The 22,627-nt window shown below is 36.1% G+C and overlaps 1 protein-coding gene and 1 pseudogene across 1 annotated transcript; both read right to left on the bottom strand.

The window, feature by feature from the left end:
- Positions 1–497: 497 nt before the first annotated feature.
- LOC143624092 (L-type lectin-domain containing receptor kinase IX.1 pseudogene) lies at positions 498–2,334 on the bottom strand (annotated as a pseudogene).
- Positions 2,335–20,193: 17,859 nt separating this feature from the next.
- On the bottom strand, positions 20,194–22,227 carry LOC143623414 (receptor like protein kinase S.2-like). Its single transcript, XM_077094332.1, has one exon. The coding sequence runs from the start codon at positions 22,225–22,227 to the stop codon at positions 20,194–20,196; it is 2,034 nt and encodes a 677-aa protein (XP_076950447.1).
- Between the last annotated feature and the right edge of the window lie 400 nt (positions 22,228–22,627).

Genomic DNA, 22,627 nt, shown 5'->3' with positions numbered 1-22,627 from the left:
CAATTGTTAAAATATTCAAATAGGAGGTAAGGGTGTGGAACAAAAAGTCAAATATTCAATACATGTATAGTGTAACATTTAATTGTGTAAAAAAATTACCGTATGTGTAGAGGTATGGTACTAAACCCGGCTTACAACCTTAATTTATTATGTTTGACTTATTTTATTATATGGACTAATACAATATTATTGGGCTGAGGGGGTTTTGTGGAGGTAACCCTAACTGGGCTAGGCCCATTAGGGTACCATGATGGTGGCCATGAGGCTCCCTATATAAGGAGGTCTCCACCTCCTTATTAAGGAATAAGAGCCACCACCATAACCATTTTTGTGTCTGTAAACAAGAGATCCTCGAGATTTCTTAGCAGTCACCTCCACACCCCCAAAAACCATTGCAGATCTGAGCAGAGGAGAGCGAGATTTGGTTACATCATCCCGTAGAAGACGATCCGAACTATGCCTGGTACGTTTCGTGTTTCTTCAGTATGTATATCCATTAATAAGGTAGATTATGTAGTTGGATGATAGTCGGTATATTAGTGGGGTCATCTTACAAAATACATTAAATACAATCCGCAACAATTCAATTGATATGAAACACAAATACGCAATACCAAAATAATTTATTAGTTACTTTAAACAACTATGTGTGTTCAGCGTACCATATCGATGCTACTGTTGGTCATTGTAGCACTAGACGAATTGAATTCAGTGTCATCTGGCGCTGAGGAATAGAAGGGAACCGGCATCTTCATTGGAAGATTTGGGAGTGCACCGTCGAACTTGAATACCTGAATTACTTCGTGGATAGACGGCCTTAGACTCCGGTCAGGGTGTGAGCACCATAACCCGACCATCATCAAACGCTCAACTTCTTTTGCGTTGAATTCCTTGTTGAGCATCTTATCCACACCAGAAAGCAGCTCAGCTTTCCCTAGCAGACCCCATACCCACTCAACCAACCCAAGAGCAGAGTTTGGGTCAACTTTATCTGTTGCCTTTCTCCCGCAAACTATCTCTAATGCAACTACCCCGAAGCTATACACATCCGACTCTTTGCTGGCTTTCCCAGTTGTTGCATACTCAGGAGCCATGTATTGTAGCCTAGAGTTCCAGCTAAGGCAGTTGTTTTTAGACCCACCTCATGGTCCATGAGTCGAGCCAATCCAAAGTCTCCAAGCTTTGCGTTAAAGCCTGAATCAAGCATGATGTTGCTCGCTTTTATATCTCGATGTATCACACATTGTTCACACTTTTCATGGAGATATAGCAATGCTGAGGCTAAACCTGTAGCGATCCTGTACCTAACTCCCCATTTCAGGAGACTCTTTTTGTAAAACAGATGGGAATCAAGGCTGCCGTTTGGCATAAACTCGTACACTAGCAAGAATTGAGTTTCATCATGGCACCAACCAATGAGTTTCACCAAGTTCCGGTGCCTTAAACCGCTAATGATCTTCTCGAAACAATAGCATATGCTACTATGCCTCCAACAGCTAGAACACCAAGAGGAATTCGCTACTAGTTTCCTTTTCTTTGATTCATCTTCCCTTTCTTGTAGTGTTTTCAAGCTTGAACTGAACTTCCAGTATCCAAGAGTATGTTTCTCATATGCAAGACCGGTGGCACCCGAAAATCCAACTGTCACCCTTAAGTCAACTTTATACGAAAGGTGGATATTATTATCTGTAGATGAATTTTTATCCCCATAGCGCAAAGACAGGCTCAGCATGTGAGTGGTAGCATTGTAAGTCACCCAAGCATCTGCAGGCTCTCCGCTGTGCAAACTAGCATTTGCTGAACCGAGTGAGTTGATGTTGATACCAACGTGACCATATGGAGGATCACCAATCCATGTATTTGGCACGGTATCAAACTCAACAACAATCATATGGTTTTGAGGCGAGTTATAGTTAGTGTTGTTGAACAGGCCCAGATATTGACCTGCTGAGTTTGGTGGGATTTCGAAGCCAACTGGGGCAAGAAAGAAAGCAAGAGCATCCCCATAGCTAGTCTGTTTTAATGTATCTATAACGAAAGTGAAGTGAGTGTCGAAATCAGAGAGCTTGTTGGACTTTTTGTCCCATATCCGGACGACTTCTGTGTATTGAACATGGCCAACACGCATTACGTCATTAACTCGATTGAATTCTATGGCACCAGAAAAGGTACTGCATCACCCGAGTAGAGTATATTTCTTGTATCATAAAAAAAACTAGTGATCTCAAAATCTAATGATTCAGACAAGGGCAAGAGGAATAAGGAAGAAGAAGAAGAAACAAAGAGAATGATACAAGCAGTATCAAGACCGGGAGATGAGAAAGATTTAGCCATGAGGCAAGAGCACAGGTACCAAACCAAACTAGTGCATATATAAATAGCCATGATAGTTGATTAATTAGTCATAAGTCAATGCGTTGATTGTTGTTCATTTGTTTTCCACAAACTTATGTGGTCCTTCGACGACCCATCGTTGAAAAGAGAAAAGGGTAAACGTCAATAATATTTATGTTACATCGATTGTTAACTAATATCTAACTTAAAATAATAATTAAGAAATAAAGACAAACCTCATGTATGAGGCTTTCGTATGGAGTCCGACTAGTGTCGAGCCAATTTGGGTTTGATCTGCATATATATATATATCTATATTTTGGATTACGTTTAATAAATTTTTTAGTGAGTATAATAAATTACAATTATGTGACAAAAAAATGTAATTTTTTATTTAATTACCTATTTTATTTATATTGATACGGACCGAATTTAAATTCTAATTTTGAGTATTCAAACCGAGCTGATCACATTATTCAAATTTAATTATATAAACTTTTATTTGAAAATGCCTTCCACCCCACCCCACCCCACCCCCACCACACACAACACACACTTTATTATTTTATGTGTTTTATTATTGCTTTTTTTAGTTGAAGTGACTGCGAATCGGTTTTGAACATAATGAATTTGAATTGGTTAAAGCCATAATTCAGTTTCAAAAGTTTCAAACCCGAACACCTAAGGCTATGAGGTATGGGTAAGGGAACATCGTGTGATGCCTACGTGGCTCACGTGAGTTCATTGGAACATCGTCCCCTGTGCCATCATCTCACTAGTGTAAATAAATGGAATGATGGAGAATGAGGTATGGTATGTGTTGGGCTGAGTGATGAGGTTGAATGATGGAGGAAAAACTTAGATGACGCTGAGATGACGAATGATGGAGAATGAAGAGAGTAACCCACAACGTATAGCCTAAGTGCGTAGCTCTACTAGTACATGTGTGCTAGGTGTGTGGGAGAGAGATGTGTAGGTTAGGTGGGTGGAAAACACGTTTTGAAACTCTCCACCCTCGAGAGTCAAGGCCAGTGACATTGAATGGGCAGCTATTCACTTTCATGTCATTTCAATTCAGAGACTTTAGTGTGGTTTTGGTCTACTTTTGGTGTGACATGCATGCATGCTTCGTTGAAGTTTCAGAGTAGTGATAAGTGTTTTCTGATTGAGGTTTTTCAGTTTGTACGACGGTCATGGTTTTAAATTTTTAATAAGGTGGGTGATCACCGGGTATAAGCCCCCCCCTCCCTTTTATCTTAAATAATTAGTTATCACATAACATCTAAATTTTTTATTTAAAAACGACCACATTTGAATCCTGATATAAAAGAAATTACTGAAAGGATTTATGAACTTTCTTTCCAAAATTGAAAGTATCTATGAAGTCCGCTTAACGTGGAATTTCATTGAAATTCACCTAAATTCCAATTTTACCTATTGTCGAACTTAACATGCTATGTCGCAAGATTTTAATTTTCATTCTTTTGAATTGCTACGAATACTGTGAAACAAACATGATAGTCCAACAAAGTCAATTAAATAGAGGCCCGCCACAAAATTAAAAGTCTAAACTTCATCCCTCTTCGAAGTTTCCCCTGAGACACCCCACCACCCGTCACCATGAACATTATAACTTCATATAATGTTTATAATGTTGTTCTGTTTGTCAAGAGCCAATTTCATCTTTTTTGAATTTATTAACCATCAGTTTTTGGTGTTTACATATTCCCGTATCTCATATTGGTGGAATTGATCTTTACTACGACGAATTCGTAGCACGTGTTCCTTGTCCGGTCATAAGATCGAGAGGTCAACACGGTCAGATTCCCTGTCCTGTGATTATCCTTCATTGCAAATTATATCAAACTAGTAAAACTTGGGAGATCGTAAAACCCAAGCGTTGATACGGTAAGTCATGTGAATTCGATCAGTGTCGGTTACGCGCGTTATAGTATCAAAACTAAGAAAAACAAAACAAATAATATTATAAAATTGGGTGGATCAATGGCGTGGCGTTGGTCGCCAAAATTCAATCGTTGGTAAAACCCGACCGTTATCGATCCCGGGTGTTGATGCAGTTGAGTTTACTCGAATTCATTCGGTTTTCATCATGTTCGTTACAAAAAACAAAAATCAACATTCGGTCCATTTCGTTATGTAATGATACTAAAACAAAACAAAGTGAGTCTAAGCGAATTCGGTCGGTTTCCGTCGCGTTCGACACGATACCGTAACTAAAAAATAATGAAAAAAGAACAAAAACAAATTCACATTCGGTAGGTTTCCATTACGTTCATTGCAGACCAAAACTAAAACAAAGAAAAAACAAAAAAAATCCTACCAATAGGGTTCCGCAAAATAGCCCAATAGAGACTTTGCGACACCAAACTTGTAAATTATAATAGATAGTAATATACCAAGTTATGTCTTTTAACAAATAAAACAAAGTACTTGCTTTTCTACACAACCTAAACCTGAGTTTTGGTCATTAATTTAATTAATCTTTTCAGTCAACTAAACTTTACCATTTCATCAGTTTAAATCAAATATCATTGCAAACTTCATATTCTTGCAAATTTCATAATTGTTTTCTACATTTGTTATAAAATAGTTTAGATAATCAAGCAACTCGTCTAATACTAACCACATGCTCATTGTGGGTACGATACATGACTTACCTTAGCTACCTGATGACCGTCGTCAAGTCATGCAAAAACATTTATAAAATTCTACTAATGTTCATGTAGGTCCCTTGGACAGATCAAACAACACAATACTAGTCTATTTGGATCAATCTCAACACTAGCTAGCGGAAATAACTAGCGAGGAACCGAGATCTCGGATCTTGTTTGGCTATGGTTATTGCCGTGAGCAATGTTGCAAAAGTCGCTAGGCGGTCCCTAGACGGCCGACCCCCTTGGAAGGAGTACTCGGGGAGTACTCGGAGAGTACTCGGACATGATAAATATAAAGAAAATTATTTTTTTGGAAGGAGTACTCGGGGAGTACTCGGAGAGTACTCGGACATGATAAATATAAAGAAAATTAATTTTTGCGTAATATATATATTTCAAATATCATAAGTTTACTAATACTTATAACAAAATAAGTGAATATCAATATAAATAAGAGAAATACATTTTTAAACACTAAATTATTCTAAAAAAATGTTAATCATTAATTAAAAAAATGATATTCGTTCTTTAATATTATAAAATACAAACTATGTTGTATTTTTTAAGTCAAAATAGACACAAGTTAACCGATTAGATATGATTCTGATTAATGTTGACCACCTTTGAACAATTTTTAGTAACTAGACGGAGGTAAAGAAACTCCCCTCGGCACCATACCTTGTAGTGAGTACTCGGAGAGTACTCGGCCTTGTAGACCTACTTTTACAACATTGGCCGTGAGGTTGAGGAGATGGAACAGAGAAAGAAAGTTTGAGGTTAGGATAATGTTTAGACAAATTGACAAAAAGGTTGGTTTGCATGAGATGCACACACTATTTATAGTGTGTGTTCTCATGCACTATCATTGCATTATTTACGGCCTAATAGGCTCCAACATACATGGCATCGGGCCCAAACATACAAGGAAATAAAATCCGACTAGCTAACATACATAAACGTTAAGCCATAATCAAATACAAAAGACTAAACACAAAATGAGCCTAACAGTTCCCTTAACTAGCAAGGGTAAGTAGGACGTCGAACCCACATGAAATCAACTGGAAAATACTAATTTGTCTAATTGTTTATGAAGTAATTATATAATGGCGGATAAACGATGTCAAGCGATTTAAAAGTGATTTGTAAACAATAATGAGAAAATAGTAACCACCACCCTGGGCTTTAGATTCAGTAATTAACTAATAACCTAACTTTATCCGTTGGGACATCCTTAACGGGAACTCTATGCGTGAATTGATTTTAGTGATGATTAAGAAATTGAACTTAACATGTTCTATTAACAAAATCACCAATCCAATTAGAATGTATCAAGCAAATACCCGGTCATGAAGTAATAATCACGAGCGACATGATATTAATATGAAGAACAGATAATAATCAGATTGTTTAACTTTAAAAACACAAGTTAAGTTTAACTCGACCAAACGAGTATGTAAAAACTTAATCCCAAATCATGAACAAAACTGAAATCAAAAGTTTCTCACATGAATCCTATACCCAGGGATGATTACAAAGGAATTAGCCGCTCATGGAATCTTCAATGGTTGAGAGAATTGATGAACACAAGAAGAAACAAACTTGGAGAATGATTGGAGCCTTCAAAATCTGCTCTGGTGATGAAAAACAACTGGGGGAAGTTCCCTTATGCAACCTTAAAGTTATATTTATATATAGAGGCAAAAACCGAAAATCCATATCTTTTTACGAACTAGGCCGCAATTTATGCTCATAGGCCTGCAACGTGCGGCCTCCTCATCCAAAATTGTCTGATCGACCTGACCACAAATTGCGGCCCTGACAACGCAACTTGCGGCATGTTTGGTCTTCTTCATTTTTCCTCCATATCTTGATTATCGGCCTCGCTCAACTTCATTTTACTCTCGAGTATCATCCCAATAGCTTCCATTAAGCCTCGTTTAGCTACATTAAGCACCAAACACCTCCAATCATCAAAAATATCAAAGTAGTCATGTTCGATATATATAAATAGCTAAAACGCACGATATTAGACATTAAAAGCATATTCTTTTATCCACTCATCACTACCTAGGTTATTTGGGTTTTTGCATGATCGGAACGATACTGTCATCAAAATAGTAGGGTTGCCACGGAGCTAGTGTGCTTAGTATTATATTGTTTGTTTGAATTTTTAATGTTTGGTTTATGTTTTAAAATATAAAGATAATTTTTTCACATTTATTTATCTTATTTGTTCAGTTGTACCTTGTGTAATTTAGTTTGTTTGTGCATATCATATTCTTTACAAGCATATTAGACTATCAAGTACTTTGATGTCACCATGTATAGAACAGGTTATTAAGGTTATTGCGATAGCCCATATCACACGTATCGATATTGTCAAATATGTTTACAAGCATGGGAAGAATGCCAATGTGTCACCACTAGTGGAAAAATGATTTTTAGACACGGTGAATTTGGTTTTTAGAGGTGGTTTTTGACCTCGTCAAAAACGGTTTTCAAAACTGCGTCAAATGCTCGCTAAATCGCGTCAAAAAGGGTGTAGTATCTTCTATTAATCAACTTTAGACGTTGTTTCAAAACCAAGTCAAAAGGATATTTAGCACTTAAAAAATAACAATTTAGCTCCAAATCCATAATTTAACCTCCAAAATCTATTTCGCCACAAGAATTTTAACAATCCAAATCCACCAAAAATACATAACAAACCACAATGCATTAAATCCATAATTTTACACACTAAAATACAGTTTTCTACTAGCTAGAATCTATTACAAGCTATCAATCTTTTAATCGATAAATAAATCGAAACCAACAAATACTCTATTCAATGAATACCTAAGTTTGTAACAAGCTGCAGTGTTCACAAGAGGAGCCCATAATTTGTCAAATTGCTAATTCAAGCCTTGTATCCAAAGTGTGTTGTCCGGTCCAGGCGTTTGTTCGTTAGTGAATTAAGCTTACTAAAAAATCACAGCGCATATTTTAGCTCTTGTAATTGTAAGTTTCTATGCATCATCACTTGTAATATGCGAAGTCTACTAATTATACACACAACAATAGTTGTTAAAACATATATAAAAATGAACATACTTCATATTTCTAAAATTTACATAACAAAAAACACAATACCTTAATTTGCAAACATAAGTTTCTCATCTTTCCACAATACCTTAATTTGCAAACATAAGTTTCTCATCTTTCCTTTCTCAATATCTTTCATCACATTCAGTGTCCATTTGATCATCTCTTTCTTTCATTTTGCAAGTGACACCGTGCTAGCCTCGTTCTTGCACAGTCACAGTTGCACGCTTTCTTTAACGCCGAGTATAATTTAATCTTAGAACTAGTTTACACATAATCCGCCACTCAAAAACGAAATCTGAATCGAGAAAATCTAAAACCTATCTACAATTTCAAAAAAAAAAAATTGGAAAGAGATGGAAACATATAGAGTTAAAAGATTAAAACTTTACAAGAAGCCTTAACCAAATAATAAGATGTTGACAACAAGCTTACTCGCCAAAAACAAGTCCATATCTGAAACAAATCATACTTTGTGACAACCTTAATCCCAAAGTTGTAATATTTAGACCAACCACAATAATCACAACAAAAACATGTTGGATCTCGACGGTCAAACCTAGTTACAAAATCAAGAACTCGATTTTTTTTTTTTGGTAAATCTATTTTTTTTATTAGAAACATAGATATTACATCAACATAGCAGGTAGCAAGAACTCGAATGAACTTCCAAATTCAATACTGATTACATACAATGATTTTGGGCAAAATCAAAAACCCTAAAACCAATTTGAGCAAAATCAAAAACCCTAAAACCGATTTGGGCAAATCAAAACAAAATTAGGTTAACCCGAAATTGGGCAATAAGGGGAAAACACACAAAACCAACGATGTTTACCTTTTTGGAGAGGGAAACAACTGGATGTTCTTTAAAATCACCCAAAAGTTGCTCCTAAATTAGAGAATGCAGCTGATATGGTGGGTTTTTGGATAGGGTTAAGGTTATAGACGTGTGCTTAGTGACAAGATATTAAAAGGAAACTGAGGAATTGGTTAGTGTTAAGGAGTAAGATACCACAGTTATAGATGCGGTTTGTTAAAAACCCTTGCTAATGTTGTAATCTCAATCTTTAGACGTTATTATAAAACCTTTAGATGCAGTTTGTTGGCACCTGATTTACGAGTTGAATGAGAAAGGCAGTTTTAGACGCGGTCTTTGGATAGCACCACATCAAAAGAAGAAACCCAACCGCGTCAAAAACTCTTTTTTCTACACACCAATGGAAGGCAAAGATATAAGATGGTGGATTATATTTACTGCTCTATTTTTTCACACTATCAACCGCTTTCATCAAACGTCCAAGGTTAAAATTAAATCTACGGGAAATTTCAATACAACTAACAGATTCAAGGTATGCCCAAGGTAATCAACAAGTGGCCCTGCAACCCGTGCTATGGGGTATAACACAAAGACAAGATTCCCTAAACCATATTTTGGAACAAAGACAAGATGTCTTATAAAAGAAGGCGGTGACATTATCTAAACAGATGGTTCAACTATATGAGGATGTGGCTCAAGGGTTCGGTAAACAAGCGTGTCCCTCTTACCGTTTACTACATATCTGTCACCCGAATTATCCTCAAGGAGAGGGGAGTACAAAGGTGGGATTTCTTGAGGAAATTCCCCGATTAAAAATCATCCTAGGGTTTTAAAAATATTTTGATAGTGAGGCATAGCCTCGGAATAAGTGTGTGTTTTTGTGTACAAGAATAATATTAAATCATTAAATATTATTTACGCTACTGCAATCTATAATATAATTCATGGTGCAAACACGTAAAGGCATATCACGTATAGAGACCCTAAGCATGCTACTAGGTCGTTATATCTAACCACCTATCTTATAGCATTCGGCTCTGATACCAATCTGTCACACCCCAACCAACGGCGGCGGAACATGCCAGGTTATAACGTATTGATTGGACAACAGCTCAAAAGACACCAATTAAAGCGATAATTATTATTTAATTTCATTAACATTAAATAAGTACACAAATTCAATAATAAGAAACAATTACATCATGCTTTTGTATTTTGAATAATATCCTAAGGTAAAACTAATTTCTTCGATCTTGAACAATGTAAATTACTTGTACCTGTAGCATGTATAAAAATAGAGTTTGTCAACATATATGTTGGTGAGAATACATAAGTTTTAGTTGAGATATATATAGATAAAAAGTCTCAATTCATATGTAAATGGTGAACATTACAAGTCTTATGTAAACAACTAAATAGATGTGGACCCGTTCATATTGATACAAAATCAATGTACTTGGGTAAATGTATGATCATAATAGATGAGAATAGATGAGGATGCGATATCAACCACCAAACATAAAATATCATTTAAGCACATAGAGCATAATCATAGAAACATGCAATAATCACACATAAACATATATTGAATTCTGTTTTGAATAGATGTAGAAATAAAACATGAGTAACATTGAATAAGGTATACATGCTACCCCAAAAATATAAAAGATGGAAAAAAGGGGTATGTAAACTCACATAAATAGTAGTTTAAATGAGTTGGATGATCTGGCGGAGAGTCACGACGGATTATCCTTAATTTGTCGAGAAACAATAACCAAAATAGAATCGCGTGAAAAGTAAACAACGAGACCACCTATACTTATTATCGGGATTTAATCCGTAGACATTTAATGGTCATGTAACGATTGCTATTTAATAAAAAATCACAACTGGAGTCATCAACCGTTTGGTGTAACAATACATTTAGACTAGTTAGCATTGTTTTGGTTGATACAATCTAACGTTGTGCTTAACAAATTTAGAACTTGTTTATATGTTTTATTACATAAACCAGTTTGTAAATATAAACTGTCCAAATAAAAAAAGGAAAAAAAATAGAACTTAAAATGATATAACTATATTTAATTAATAATGTAAATGAGAAAATACATATCGTCTGTTTAATCACAAAATTTATTTCAATATTTAAAGTAAAAATATATATTAAAGAATATTGATTTAAACTGTGTACCGAAACTTGATTGATATGAAAAACACATACATATTATATTATAACTGTTATTTAACTGAGTTCTAAAAAGATTGATAGAATGACTAGTCAACTGAAAAATGGCCCGACGGGGAGATAACCGGTCACCTTTTAATTTTTGTTTATATAAAAAAAAAAACTCGAATTCAGTGATTAAAAACTTTCAAAATAAGCTTAGGGTTTTTATTCAATGAATCAAAACGATAAAATTAAACGTTCAAGATGTTCGGTCGACGGTGGTTGTCTTCGCCGGAAGCAACGGACAGCGGTGGTCAGAAAACTATGTTTCAGAGTGCAAGGGATTAGTGATGGAGGGTGTGTTTGATAAATTAGAGTCATGTCGGTATTTTATAGGGTAAAAGCAAATCGCGTATTCGATTAATGGTAACTTCTCTAATTTTAGTGAGAGATTTGAGCTTGATAAAAGAAAGGATTAACAATTAATAGAGGTGGTCAAAAAAACCGGTTACGGAACCGGTTTGGCCGGTTTAACCGAAAACCGGTTTTTTAAAAACCTTACGTAACCGGTTTACGTATCGGTTATAAGTTTTGGACCCAAAACCGGTTTTATAACCGGTTATAAAAAAAACCGGTTTTTTTTAATAACCGGTTATTAAAAAACCGGTTAACCGGTTTTTAAAATAACCGGTTATTACCGTTATAAAAAAAACCGGTTAACCGGTTTTTTAATAACCGGTTAACCGGTTTAACCGGTTTTCGAACGTTACCAAACGGCCTTATAGCCGTTTTTTTTTGTGTTTTTGACCGTTTTTTAGCCGTTTTTTTTTTGTTTTTTTACCATTTTACCCCCACAAACATCTATATATAGTTTAGGTTGGGTATTGGTTAGATCACACTTGATTATACAACTCCAAAAGCTCTAAACGTTTATTTCATACGCGATTATACAACTCCAAACGCTCTTCTTTCGTAGTCGTTTATTTCATACTCGAGTATACCACTCTTAATTCGTAGTCGATTATCATGGCCTCCCAAAGTGCTGCTTCATCGGTCAACATGGGTGCCTCGAACACGGGAGAAACCGTCGTTCGGGTCATCCCCACGAAACGAAACCAAGATATTTGGCAACATTTCGACCTATGCGAAATGTCTAACGGAACCCAAAAAGCTAGATGCAAACATTGTTTGAAGTTTTATAACAAAGAAGCAAACTCCAGTTTAAGAGCTCATGTAGAAAAGCCCTCTTGCAAGGTCTTGAAGGACGAATCCGGAAGTAGTTCGCAGCCGGAGATGACGAATCAAGGAACGGTGTTTACGTACGACCTTGAAGCGGTACGTCAACAGTTTGGCAACTTTGTGATTCAACAATCACTTCCTTTCAACCACTTCGACAACCCTCAATTCACGCAGATGATGCAAACGTATGTTCAACCACGCTACCAACACGTAAGTCGTTCGACCCTTAGAAGAGATATGCTTAAAGCATGGAAAAACGCTAAATCCGAACTAATTTCATACTTTTCAAACTTACAAACTGGTGTGAACTTAACCACGGATGTGTGGTCGGTACCTAATGGTTCGCCCGACTCATACATTTGTGTGACGGCTCATTGGGTTGACCCCCGGTCGTGGCAAATGATGAAACGAACCGTTGCGTTTCAATTGTTTGATTACCCGCACACGGGTAGAAATATTTTTAAACTCTTGGATAAAGTCATTCGACAATACAAGATTGAAGATAAAATCTTTTCAATATCGTTTGATAACGCGTCCAACAATACGGCCGCGGTTGGCCATTTAAAATTAAAGTATAAACCTATCTGTGATGGAGCGTTTTTTCATAGCCGATGCATTGCACATATTATCAACTTGGCCGTGCAAGATGGGTTAAACGTGATCGAAACGCAAAGAAACAATTTTAAAAGAATGTTACGAGATGTTTTTAGCAACAATTCAACATTTTCAAGATACAAAAAATTTTGTGAAGAAGCTAACTGTCAATGGTTGGGGCCTAACTGGGATTGTCCAACAAGATGGAACTCGACTTGTGAAATGTTTGAGAAAGCCATCCAACAAAAACAATCGTTAATTGCGTTTCATCAAATTTTGTCAAATAGGGGTAAATGTGCACCGTACGATCCTAGAAACTGGTTATTGATTGAGATCGTTACGGAGGTTCTTCAAATTTTTAAATCTTGCACAAGTAGTTTATCCGGGGTTTACTATCCAACAAGCCCCATTGCTTTACCAAAAATTGCTGTCATGTGCACAAAGTTGAGTGACCTTCATTGTAGGGGTGCACCTTATTTTGATATGGGTGTAAAAATGAAAGAAAAATTTAAAAAATATTTTCAAGAACTACCCGCTGTTTTGACCTGTGCTGCTGCGTTAAACCCTTGCATCAATGTTGGTGGTGTTGAAGCTTTAATAGAAAAAATTTGTGATGAGCTAGGGTTAAACGACGATCAAAACCCCTATTATAGCCAAACTTTAAAGAATGATTTCAACACCACCTTGGCAAACATGTATGATGTTTACCTTACAAGATACGGGTCGTCTTCCCAAATTCATGACTCGTTAAGAGCTGTTGCCCAATCCCAATCCCAAACCGACCTTGAAATGGGGATGTACTACATGATTTGGGAAGACGCCGGTAAACGTCAAAGGGTAAACACCCCAAGCAGTGAACTTGGAAGGTATGGTGGTACCAACTTTGTGAAACACATGACTCCGGATGAATTTAGAAGTCTTGATTTGCTGGCTTGGTGGAGAGGTAAGGAGGATGAGTTTCCGATCCTCGCCGCCATGGCCAAAGATTTACTAACGGTCCAAGCTTCCACGGTAGCTTCGGAGTCTGCTTTTTCTGTTTCTGGCAGGGTTATATCGATTAGGAGGACTCGACTCACTCCACCAGCTGTAGAGATGTCGATTTGCTACAAGGATTACTTGGACTCTTTAGACAGGGCACAACATCAACGCTCACTCGAGGGGGAAATGGACTATGAGGCGGCCTTGTATGAAGACGAGGTCAATCAAGGACACACTCAACCAATGACCGATGAAGAAGCCGCGTACGACGATTACCTAAGGAATAGCTCGGGATCGGGTAGCGAAGAAAATGAGTAACAAACATCAACTTGTTAATGTAATCGTGTCTAAACATTCTTTAATGTTTGTATTTTTGAGTTACGAATATGCGATAACGATTTAATGTTTGTATTTTTAATGTAAAAGCTATAAATGAAAGTTATGTGTTTTTAATCTTCCAAGCAAAGAATGCTAACAACGAAACCCTAAACCCTAAAGCAAAAAAAAAAAAAAAAAAAAAAAAAAAAAAAAAAAAAAAAAAAAAAAAAAAACCGGTTAACCGGTTAGACCGGTTTTTAAAAACCGGTTATAAAAAAACCGGTTTAATAACCGGTTCTAACCGGTTTCTAAACCGGTCCAAACCGGTTTGGCCGGTTTGAGTTTTCAGCAATAATAACCGGTTAATAACCGGTCCGGTTATTAACCGAACCGGTTTTTTTCTGGATAAAAAAAACCGGTCCGGTTAAAAACCGAACCGGTTTTTTCAAAAAAACCGATTTGTGCACCTCTAACAATTAACCACATAAAAATGGCATCACAACCTACCCAATATATGGTTCACTACTAGAAAAAAGGCTTTTAATGACTCGCATTGCGAGTCATAAATGGGTACAGATGACTCGCAAACGCGAGTCATTGATAGCCCAGTCATAAATCAATTATGACTCGCACACGCGAGTCATGACTTATGACGCGCCTTTATGACTCACATTTCATAACTCGCGTTTATGACTTATGTAACACCCCGACCAAAGGCGGCGGAACATGCCGGGGTGCAACGTGATTGGACAAATACACAAGACACTATTTAAAGTGACAATATTTAATCAACTCATTTATTTCATAAATCAATAATCAACACATCTCGTTCACACAAACAATTTGAATACAAGTAACAATCATATTGTTCGTTTTACTAATACCCTAATGGTCTTGGTAACGTTTTCATCAAGTCCTCGAGTCAACAAAAGTCAAACCTGTAACATTTCATAAAATAAAGTTTGTCAACACAAAGGTTGGTGAACAATTCATAAGTTTGAGCATATAAAGTATATAGTAGTAAAAATCCACAAAACTTGTATACAAAACAATAAATAAAAGCAACAACTTGGATAAATTGACAATCGCTAATAGAATTACGTTAGCGCCACCTAGCTACAAGGGGTTGCCAAGTAGTCTAGGATTTAATAGAATATCGTTAATTGCATTACGTTAACGACACCGTGCTATAAGAGAATACCAGATAGATTACAAATTTATAGACTTCCCCATGACTGAAAGCGATAAACACATAGGCGCATAGCATGTAAGCATATAACACCAAATCAAGCAATTATTCAAGTAAAGTATACAATCACGTTTATGGGTTTAAAGATTCAAGTAATTGAAGCATTTAGTTTGATAAGTATGAAATGTCACCCCAAAACGAAAGATGGAAAAAGGGGTATGAAAGTACTCACCTCGATTGATGAACCGAGAAATAAATAGATAAATAAATGAAGCTCGAACGGTAAACGAACAGATCCGACTTGAAACGATAAACACCTTAACTAAAATAAATAATGTAATATACATTAATGAACTTGAAACCATAATGAAACTATATTTGAAACATTGGACGGGAAGGTTCGGTTATTTATCGGGTTACCAGTTAGTTTGTTAATGATTAGATACTCGTACTTAATTGACAATTAATATAAAAATAATATTATTTTATTTGGGCTTTTAAATAACTAAACCAATATTAAATAGAAACAAGACGGGTTTTAAATCAAGGATTCGGTTTTTATAAAAATGAATTGATAATAAAGTTTATAATAATATTATTAATGGTAAAGATAGTAATGATAATAATAATTTTATAACATGTTATATATATATATATATATATATATATATATATATATAAAAGATCAAAATGATGATAATACATAGTAATATTACAAATTGAGAATTGTTTTTAAAACTAATAGTAGTAGTAATATTGTTGAATATGTTATTAATAGATTTATAAGTTTTAATAATACTTATTATTATTATTATATCAATTATATGTGCCATGTTAATAATAACTAATACTTATATCGTTTTAATAATAGTAGTATTAGTGATAAAAAGATATAACTCGAGGGACAATGACGTTAAACGACAACTAGGCCCGACATGGGTTTCGGTTCGACAAAACAAGTAGATAATGTTAACAATACGAGATTTTAATAATATTCATTAATAATCATAATAATAAAAATAACAATAATCATAATAATAAATAATCTATTATTATGAAAATAATGATAATAATAATTGTTTTGTTAAAAGTTAACAATAACAATAATAATAATATCAATAATAATAATATTTATCTTGTTAATGATAATAAAGATAATAATAATAATAATAATAATAAATAAATATAATAGTAAGTTATAATAATAGAATAGTATTAATAATTTAAAAGAAAATAAGTCTTTTATAGTGTATATATATATATGTATGTATATGTATATATATATATCTAATGATAATAATAGTAGTGATAGTAATATATAATGGTAATAATATGAATTAAACCTAAAATAATAATATAACCTTTATATATATTTATTTTTTATACATTAATCCAAGACCGATTTTAAGTGGTTAGTAACCCGGATGTATTCCGTCTTAACTAACCAAACCCGATTTGTTTAAATTTTTCGACAAAACCATTTTTCCCAAAATCATTTCAACCAAAACTAAAACTCAAATCGATCAAACTAAATCCGGTTCGGATAGCAATTTAAGACCGCGAACTCGATTATGACAACAAAACGAACCAAAATCCGAAACTAGTTTACCTATAATGTCCACGAGTCGTCGGAGAAAGGTTGCCGGAGACGTGGCGGGTCACCACCACCGTGTTTCATACCGCGTCGCCGGAAAAACAAAACAAAGAGAGAGAGAGAGAGATACGAAGAGGGAGAGAGAGATACGAAGAGAGAGAGAGAGAGAGCCGAGTGGGAGAGAGCCGAGAGATGGAGGGCGAGCAGAGAGAGCTGAGGGACGGAGAGAGAGACGAAGCACCAAGGCCACGACGGTGCTCCAACGTCAGCGGCGGCGGGCAATGACGGCCGAAAAAACGAGGAGGAAGAAGAGAGGGGAAATCGGAGGTGTTGGGGTCGCCGGAGAAGGAGAGTGGTGGTGTCGGAGGTCGGTGGTGGTATGTCGGGACTCGCCGGAGCCGATTCCGGTCGTCGGAAAAATGGGAGAGGGATGGGGGTGGCGGCTGGTATGTTGTGTGTGTTTAGGGTTTGGTTTTATTTATTTTTTTTTTGGTTTATATATATAATGACATATTTACAAAAACACCCCCTCAAGTTTCAAACAGGTTTAAATTGAGTTTAAAGGTTCTTAAAACTCATAACAACTTTACGGAAAATCGGTTTGGACCCCTTATGTTTTCTTAACGACTCTATAATATGACAAACTTCGATTTATTGATGACCGAGGTCTATATAATATTATATAATAATTAATTTAGGTTCTAAAAATGATTGAGTCAGTTTTACAAAATAAAAGTTTACAATACGGATACAACTCGAGACTCAAATTTGACAAATGTCACAACTTACAAGTTATGACTGCACTTTATGACACGTAAATTTGCGAGTCATGGTATTATTTAAAAAAAAATTATTTTACTATTTTATTATTATCATGCATACAAAAATTTTAAATTAATGACACAATTATACAAAATAAACCTTTCATTTATTAATTAAACATCCTACATCAAATGTTCCAAAAAATATTTGTTTAGTCAATACAAGAAATCATTCTCGGAAAACAAACTGAACCACATAGCTCGACCATTCTTCACAAACCGCATAAAGATCCGCATCTGTGTACCTCTTTGCCTCCACCAACCGAAGAAGAAATAAAAAAGACGTTACAAACTTGGTCGAGTCAAAACATATTCGATCAAAACAAGCCAATAAGCAAAAGAGTAAATTACACTTACATTTTTATTGACGAGTATGTCAAGTCCATCACGAACTATCTCCTTCATGAAGTTTAAGATATAATATCCGCACTCTATACTTCCTGGTTGAGTTGGACACTACAGAATAACATATTCAAAGTTACAGATTATGATTAAATGATAATTCATGTTTGTTTTTGTGTGTGTTGAACTGAAGACAGCCTAATAACTAAAAACATCATCTCATAATTCAGTAAGCAAGTTGACTATTATGAATTCAAGTTGAAATAATCACACTTCAGTCACACATGTATGAAATAGATTTTACAAAGTTGAAAATAAATACTTTTATTTTTGTCCTATTATTTTATTTGCGTCCAGTTCAGCGAGCGCAGATCAGGTCAGTAACGTGCAGTTAAAATCAGAATCTGAATAGCGCGCAGATCAGAATAACGCGCGGATCAGATTAGCTCGCGCGGGATGTCGGATGGAAATCGCCCAGATCTTTTATTTGCAAGTTTTGGTAACTAAATTTGATAATTACTTGGCTTAAATTGGTTGTTGGAAATCACGGGATGTAGCCCTGCTTGCGGTGCGCACATATGATGTATATATGTGTGAACCCTCGGGTGGGCAAAAGTGAAATTGCACTAATTTTGACGTTATTTTACTAATCTCGTGAAAATAACGTTAAAAGTGACGGACGGTTAATCAGGCATCATGTAGTGGCGTTGATAGCTGAAAGATAAGGGTACATGCACCGATCAGCCGGTGTCCCGATGATTGAGTGCTATGTGCCTTATGTCCAAGGCTTGATGCAAAACTACTATCGAGCCGGGGGTCTCACCGGAAGCAGCCTCTCTATCCCTATGGGGTAGAGGTAAGGCTGCCTACATCTTACCCTCCTCAGACCCTACCATAGCTTTGCTATTGGTGGGATATACTGAGTACGATGATGATGATGATGAAATCACGGGATGCCGGCCGGAAACAATATCTTGAAAGATACAAGGATGATGACACTTATTATTTTAATCATTCGTTTCACGCCCTTTAACTTAGAAGGAAATATTAAAACCACCTTAAACTTTGAAGAATTAACATGTTCTTTATAAAGTTCTAAAATTTTAAATTAAACCTTTAACTATGATTCTTTTTAATCTAATTTTAAACAAGTCTTATGAGTTCCTATGATCGAACGAATTAATTTAGACGATAATTTATATGTATGTATGTATGTGTGTGTGTGTATTGATAAATAAATAAAGCGGGTCAGGTTTTGGGTTTGACAAAATAACGAATGTTACAACGATGCTTGAGGGGATGAGATTGCTCTTAGAGCATTTGCATCCCTTCCTCTGTCTCAAAATCTAGAATTACACTATAAATTACTATATTTTCTTAATTATTTTTAATTAAATAATACTTTTTACCAACAACATTCATCGACTAACTCACTCAAACCAAAAATAGCCAAAATGGCCACTTTCTAAATTGTCAGATCCAACATATTAGAACTGACATCCGACAAATCTATTTGACACTCTTTCATTTTTAACCAATCACATCTAGACACGTATACATTTAAACGGTCAACCATATATCCATTTCGTCGGGCTTCATAACTATTCTTTATTCAGATGTATTTAGAAAGTGGCCATTTTGAAATATTTTTGGTAAAAAGAGTCATTTTGATCATTCTCACTTTTCACTTCTCACTTCTCCCTTCACAACACCCTTAAAATCACTTTCATACGTTATAAATAACACCCGTCACAAAATATAGCGGGAAAGTATGTGAATGCTTCTACACTCCAAAATTCAAACGATTTATGAGGTGTCTAAAGTTAAAAATTGAATTTTTTTGATCATAGTTTCCCTCTAAAGTTAAAAGTTGATCAAATAAATACACCCACGCAACAAGTGTTCGATCAGCTACAATAGTCAAATCGGATTGCTGCCGCGCACGAATCAGGCTCAATATCTTTACATAATACACAACAGATTATAAGAACCTAGCCTATACAAAGTTCAATATTATGTTATCAATAAATTTGATTGTTCAGTGTACCATATCGATGCTACTGTTGCTCATTGTAGCGCTAGATGAACCAATTTCAGAGCTGTCAGGTGCTGAGAAATAGTTGGGCACCGGCATCTTTGTTGGAAGATTTGGGAGTGCACCTTCAAACTTGAGCACCTGAATTGCTTGACCGATAGACGGCCTCAGACTGCGATCAGGGTGTGAACACCATAACCCCACCATCATCAAACACTCGACTTCTTTTGCGTTAAATTCATTATTCAGCATCGGATCCACACCAGAAAGCAGCTCAGATCTTTCATATAAACCCCAAACCCACTCAATCAACCTAAAGTATTCGTCATCAGCTGTATGGATTGCCTTTTTTCCGCAAGCTATCTCTAATGCAACCACCCCGAAGCTATACACATCCGACTCTTTGCTGGCTTTCCCTGTTAGTACACACTCAGGAGCCATGTAGCCTAGAGTTCCAGCTAACATACTAGATTGTAGAGACAATCCATGGTCCACGAGTCTAGCCAATCCAAAGTCTCCAAGCTTTGCGTTAAATCCTGAATCAAGCATGATGTTGCTCACTTTGATATTGCGATGTATTACGTATTGTTCACACTCTTCATGTAGATATAGCAGTGCTGAGGCTAAACTTTTAAAGATTTTGTACCTCACATCCCATTTAAGGATACTTGTTTTGTTGTATAAATGACAATCAAGGCTGCCTTTTTCCATAAACTCGTACACTAGCAACAACTGAGTTTTATCATGGCACCAACCAATGAGCTGCACCAAGTTTTGGTGTCTTAAACGGCTCATGATCTGCAGTTGAGTCATATACTCATTCACCCCTTGTTTCGAACCCTGTGGCATCATTTTGACAGCTACCATGATATGTTCACGGGATAAGTAGCCCTTATAGACAGACCCAAATCCTCCGTGACCTAGCTTATTATATTCAGAGAACTTGTTGGTAGCCAAAAAGAGATCTCTTAGAATAAATCTTTTAGGTCCTGTTCCTGTATCATGCTCGTCCTCTATTGGTTCCTGTCTCGAGCTTCCAGGTTCAGAATGCCCTTTAAGCGAAAGGAATGGCCATACTTTCTTGATGGTGATCCCTTCTTGGGTCGATGAAGCCTTCCTTTCTTGAAATGACAATGCCCTATCAAGACTGCCTACGACCTCAGACATTGTTGGGCGCTGTTTTGGATGACTAAGCAAACATCGAACTGCAATACCTGAGAATTCCTTCAGAGAACTCTTTGAAATGTGGTCCCTCAAGCTAGGGCTGATAATCTGATCGAGTTTTCCTTTTTTGATCAGGTCTTGAGCCCATATTGCTAAACCCACTTCCAGACTCTCGTCCAAAGCGGGCCTTCCAGACAACACCTCAAGCAATACAACCCCAAAGGCAAATACATCAGATTTTCTCGTCAGTCTACCTGTGTAGAAATAATTTGGATCCATATACCCAATGGTGCCTTTAACCGTGGTGCTAACATATGTACGTGTCTGATTTGTGGGTCCTATTTTAGCCAATCCGAAGTCTGCAATCTTTGCAGCATAATTCTGATCCAACAAAATGTTGGAGCTTTTCACGTCGCGGTGTATGATTCCATGTTGCGTGCCAGTACCGGTGTGTAGGTAGTCCAAACCACGTGCAGCTCCTATGCATATCTTGAGCCATTGAGACCAAGTCAGAACTGTACCTTTCTTGTGAAGATGATCATAAAGGGTTCCGTTAGGCATGTACTCGTAAACAAGGGCCATCTCTTTCCCCTCGTTGCAATAGCCAACCAAAGACACAAGGTTACAATGGCGCAACCTTGAAAGCAGCTCAACTTCAACCCAAAACTCAGGTGCTCCTTGGTCGGACTCCAAATGCAACCTCTTAATGGCGTAGATATCAGTTGATTCATCAGATATCTTTCCTTTGTACACCTTACCAAACCCCCCTCGGCCAACGCACCATTTTTCATCAAAGTTATCTGTTGCTAAAATGAGCTCAGACATTGAAAAGAAGCGGCATGGTTGCTCCAGCATATTGATAGGCCGCGACATGGTTGCTCCAGTTAAGCTTGTTCACTTTAGCCTTTTCCTTTAAAAAAACATAAATTAGAGCTGTTTTGTACTTATCCTTCAGAGACCATTATATTTATCACAATAAATGATCTTTGATTTCCTTTGTAATATTTAGATATTTATGTTTAATTTGTGCCTTTCAAAGATCATTACATGATGTTATTGCAGTTTTGCAGTTTGTATATGCTAAATCACAATTGCTAGCAGGGGAGGCTCGAAGGCTGTGCGAGCCACACCATCGGCCGGGGCACATAAGTTTCGGCGCACAAACTTTTTTATACATATTACATATATATGTTTTTTGGTATTAAAAATAAGGTTATTTGCAATGGTTTATGAGATAATTATATGCTCAAAATGGTTTCTGCTAATAATAAAT

This window comes from Bidens hawaiensis, unplaced genomic scaffold (genome assembly GCF_021521415.1).
Source record: "Bidens hawaiensis isolate Kalapana, Puna unplaced genomic scaffold, B.hawaiensis_p1.1 tig00000369_1, whole genome shotgun sequence".
Taxonomy (NCBI): domain Eukaryota; kingdom Viridiplantae; phylum Streptophyta; class Magnoliopsida; order Asterales; family Asteraceae; genus Bidens; species Bidens hawaiensis.
The sequence above is the reverse complement of the archived record's forward strand: the minus strand, read 5'-3'. Positions and strand labels throughout refer to the sequence as shown.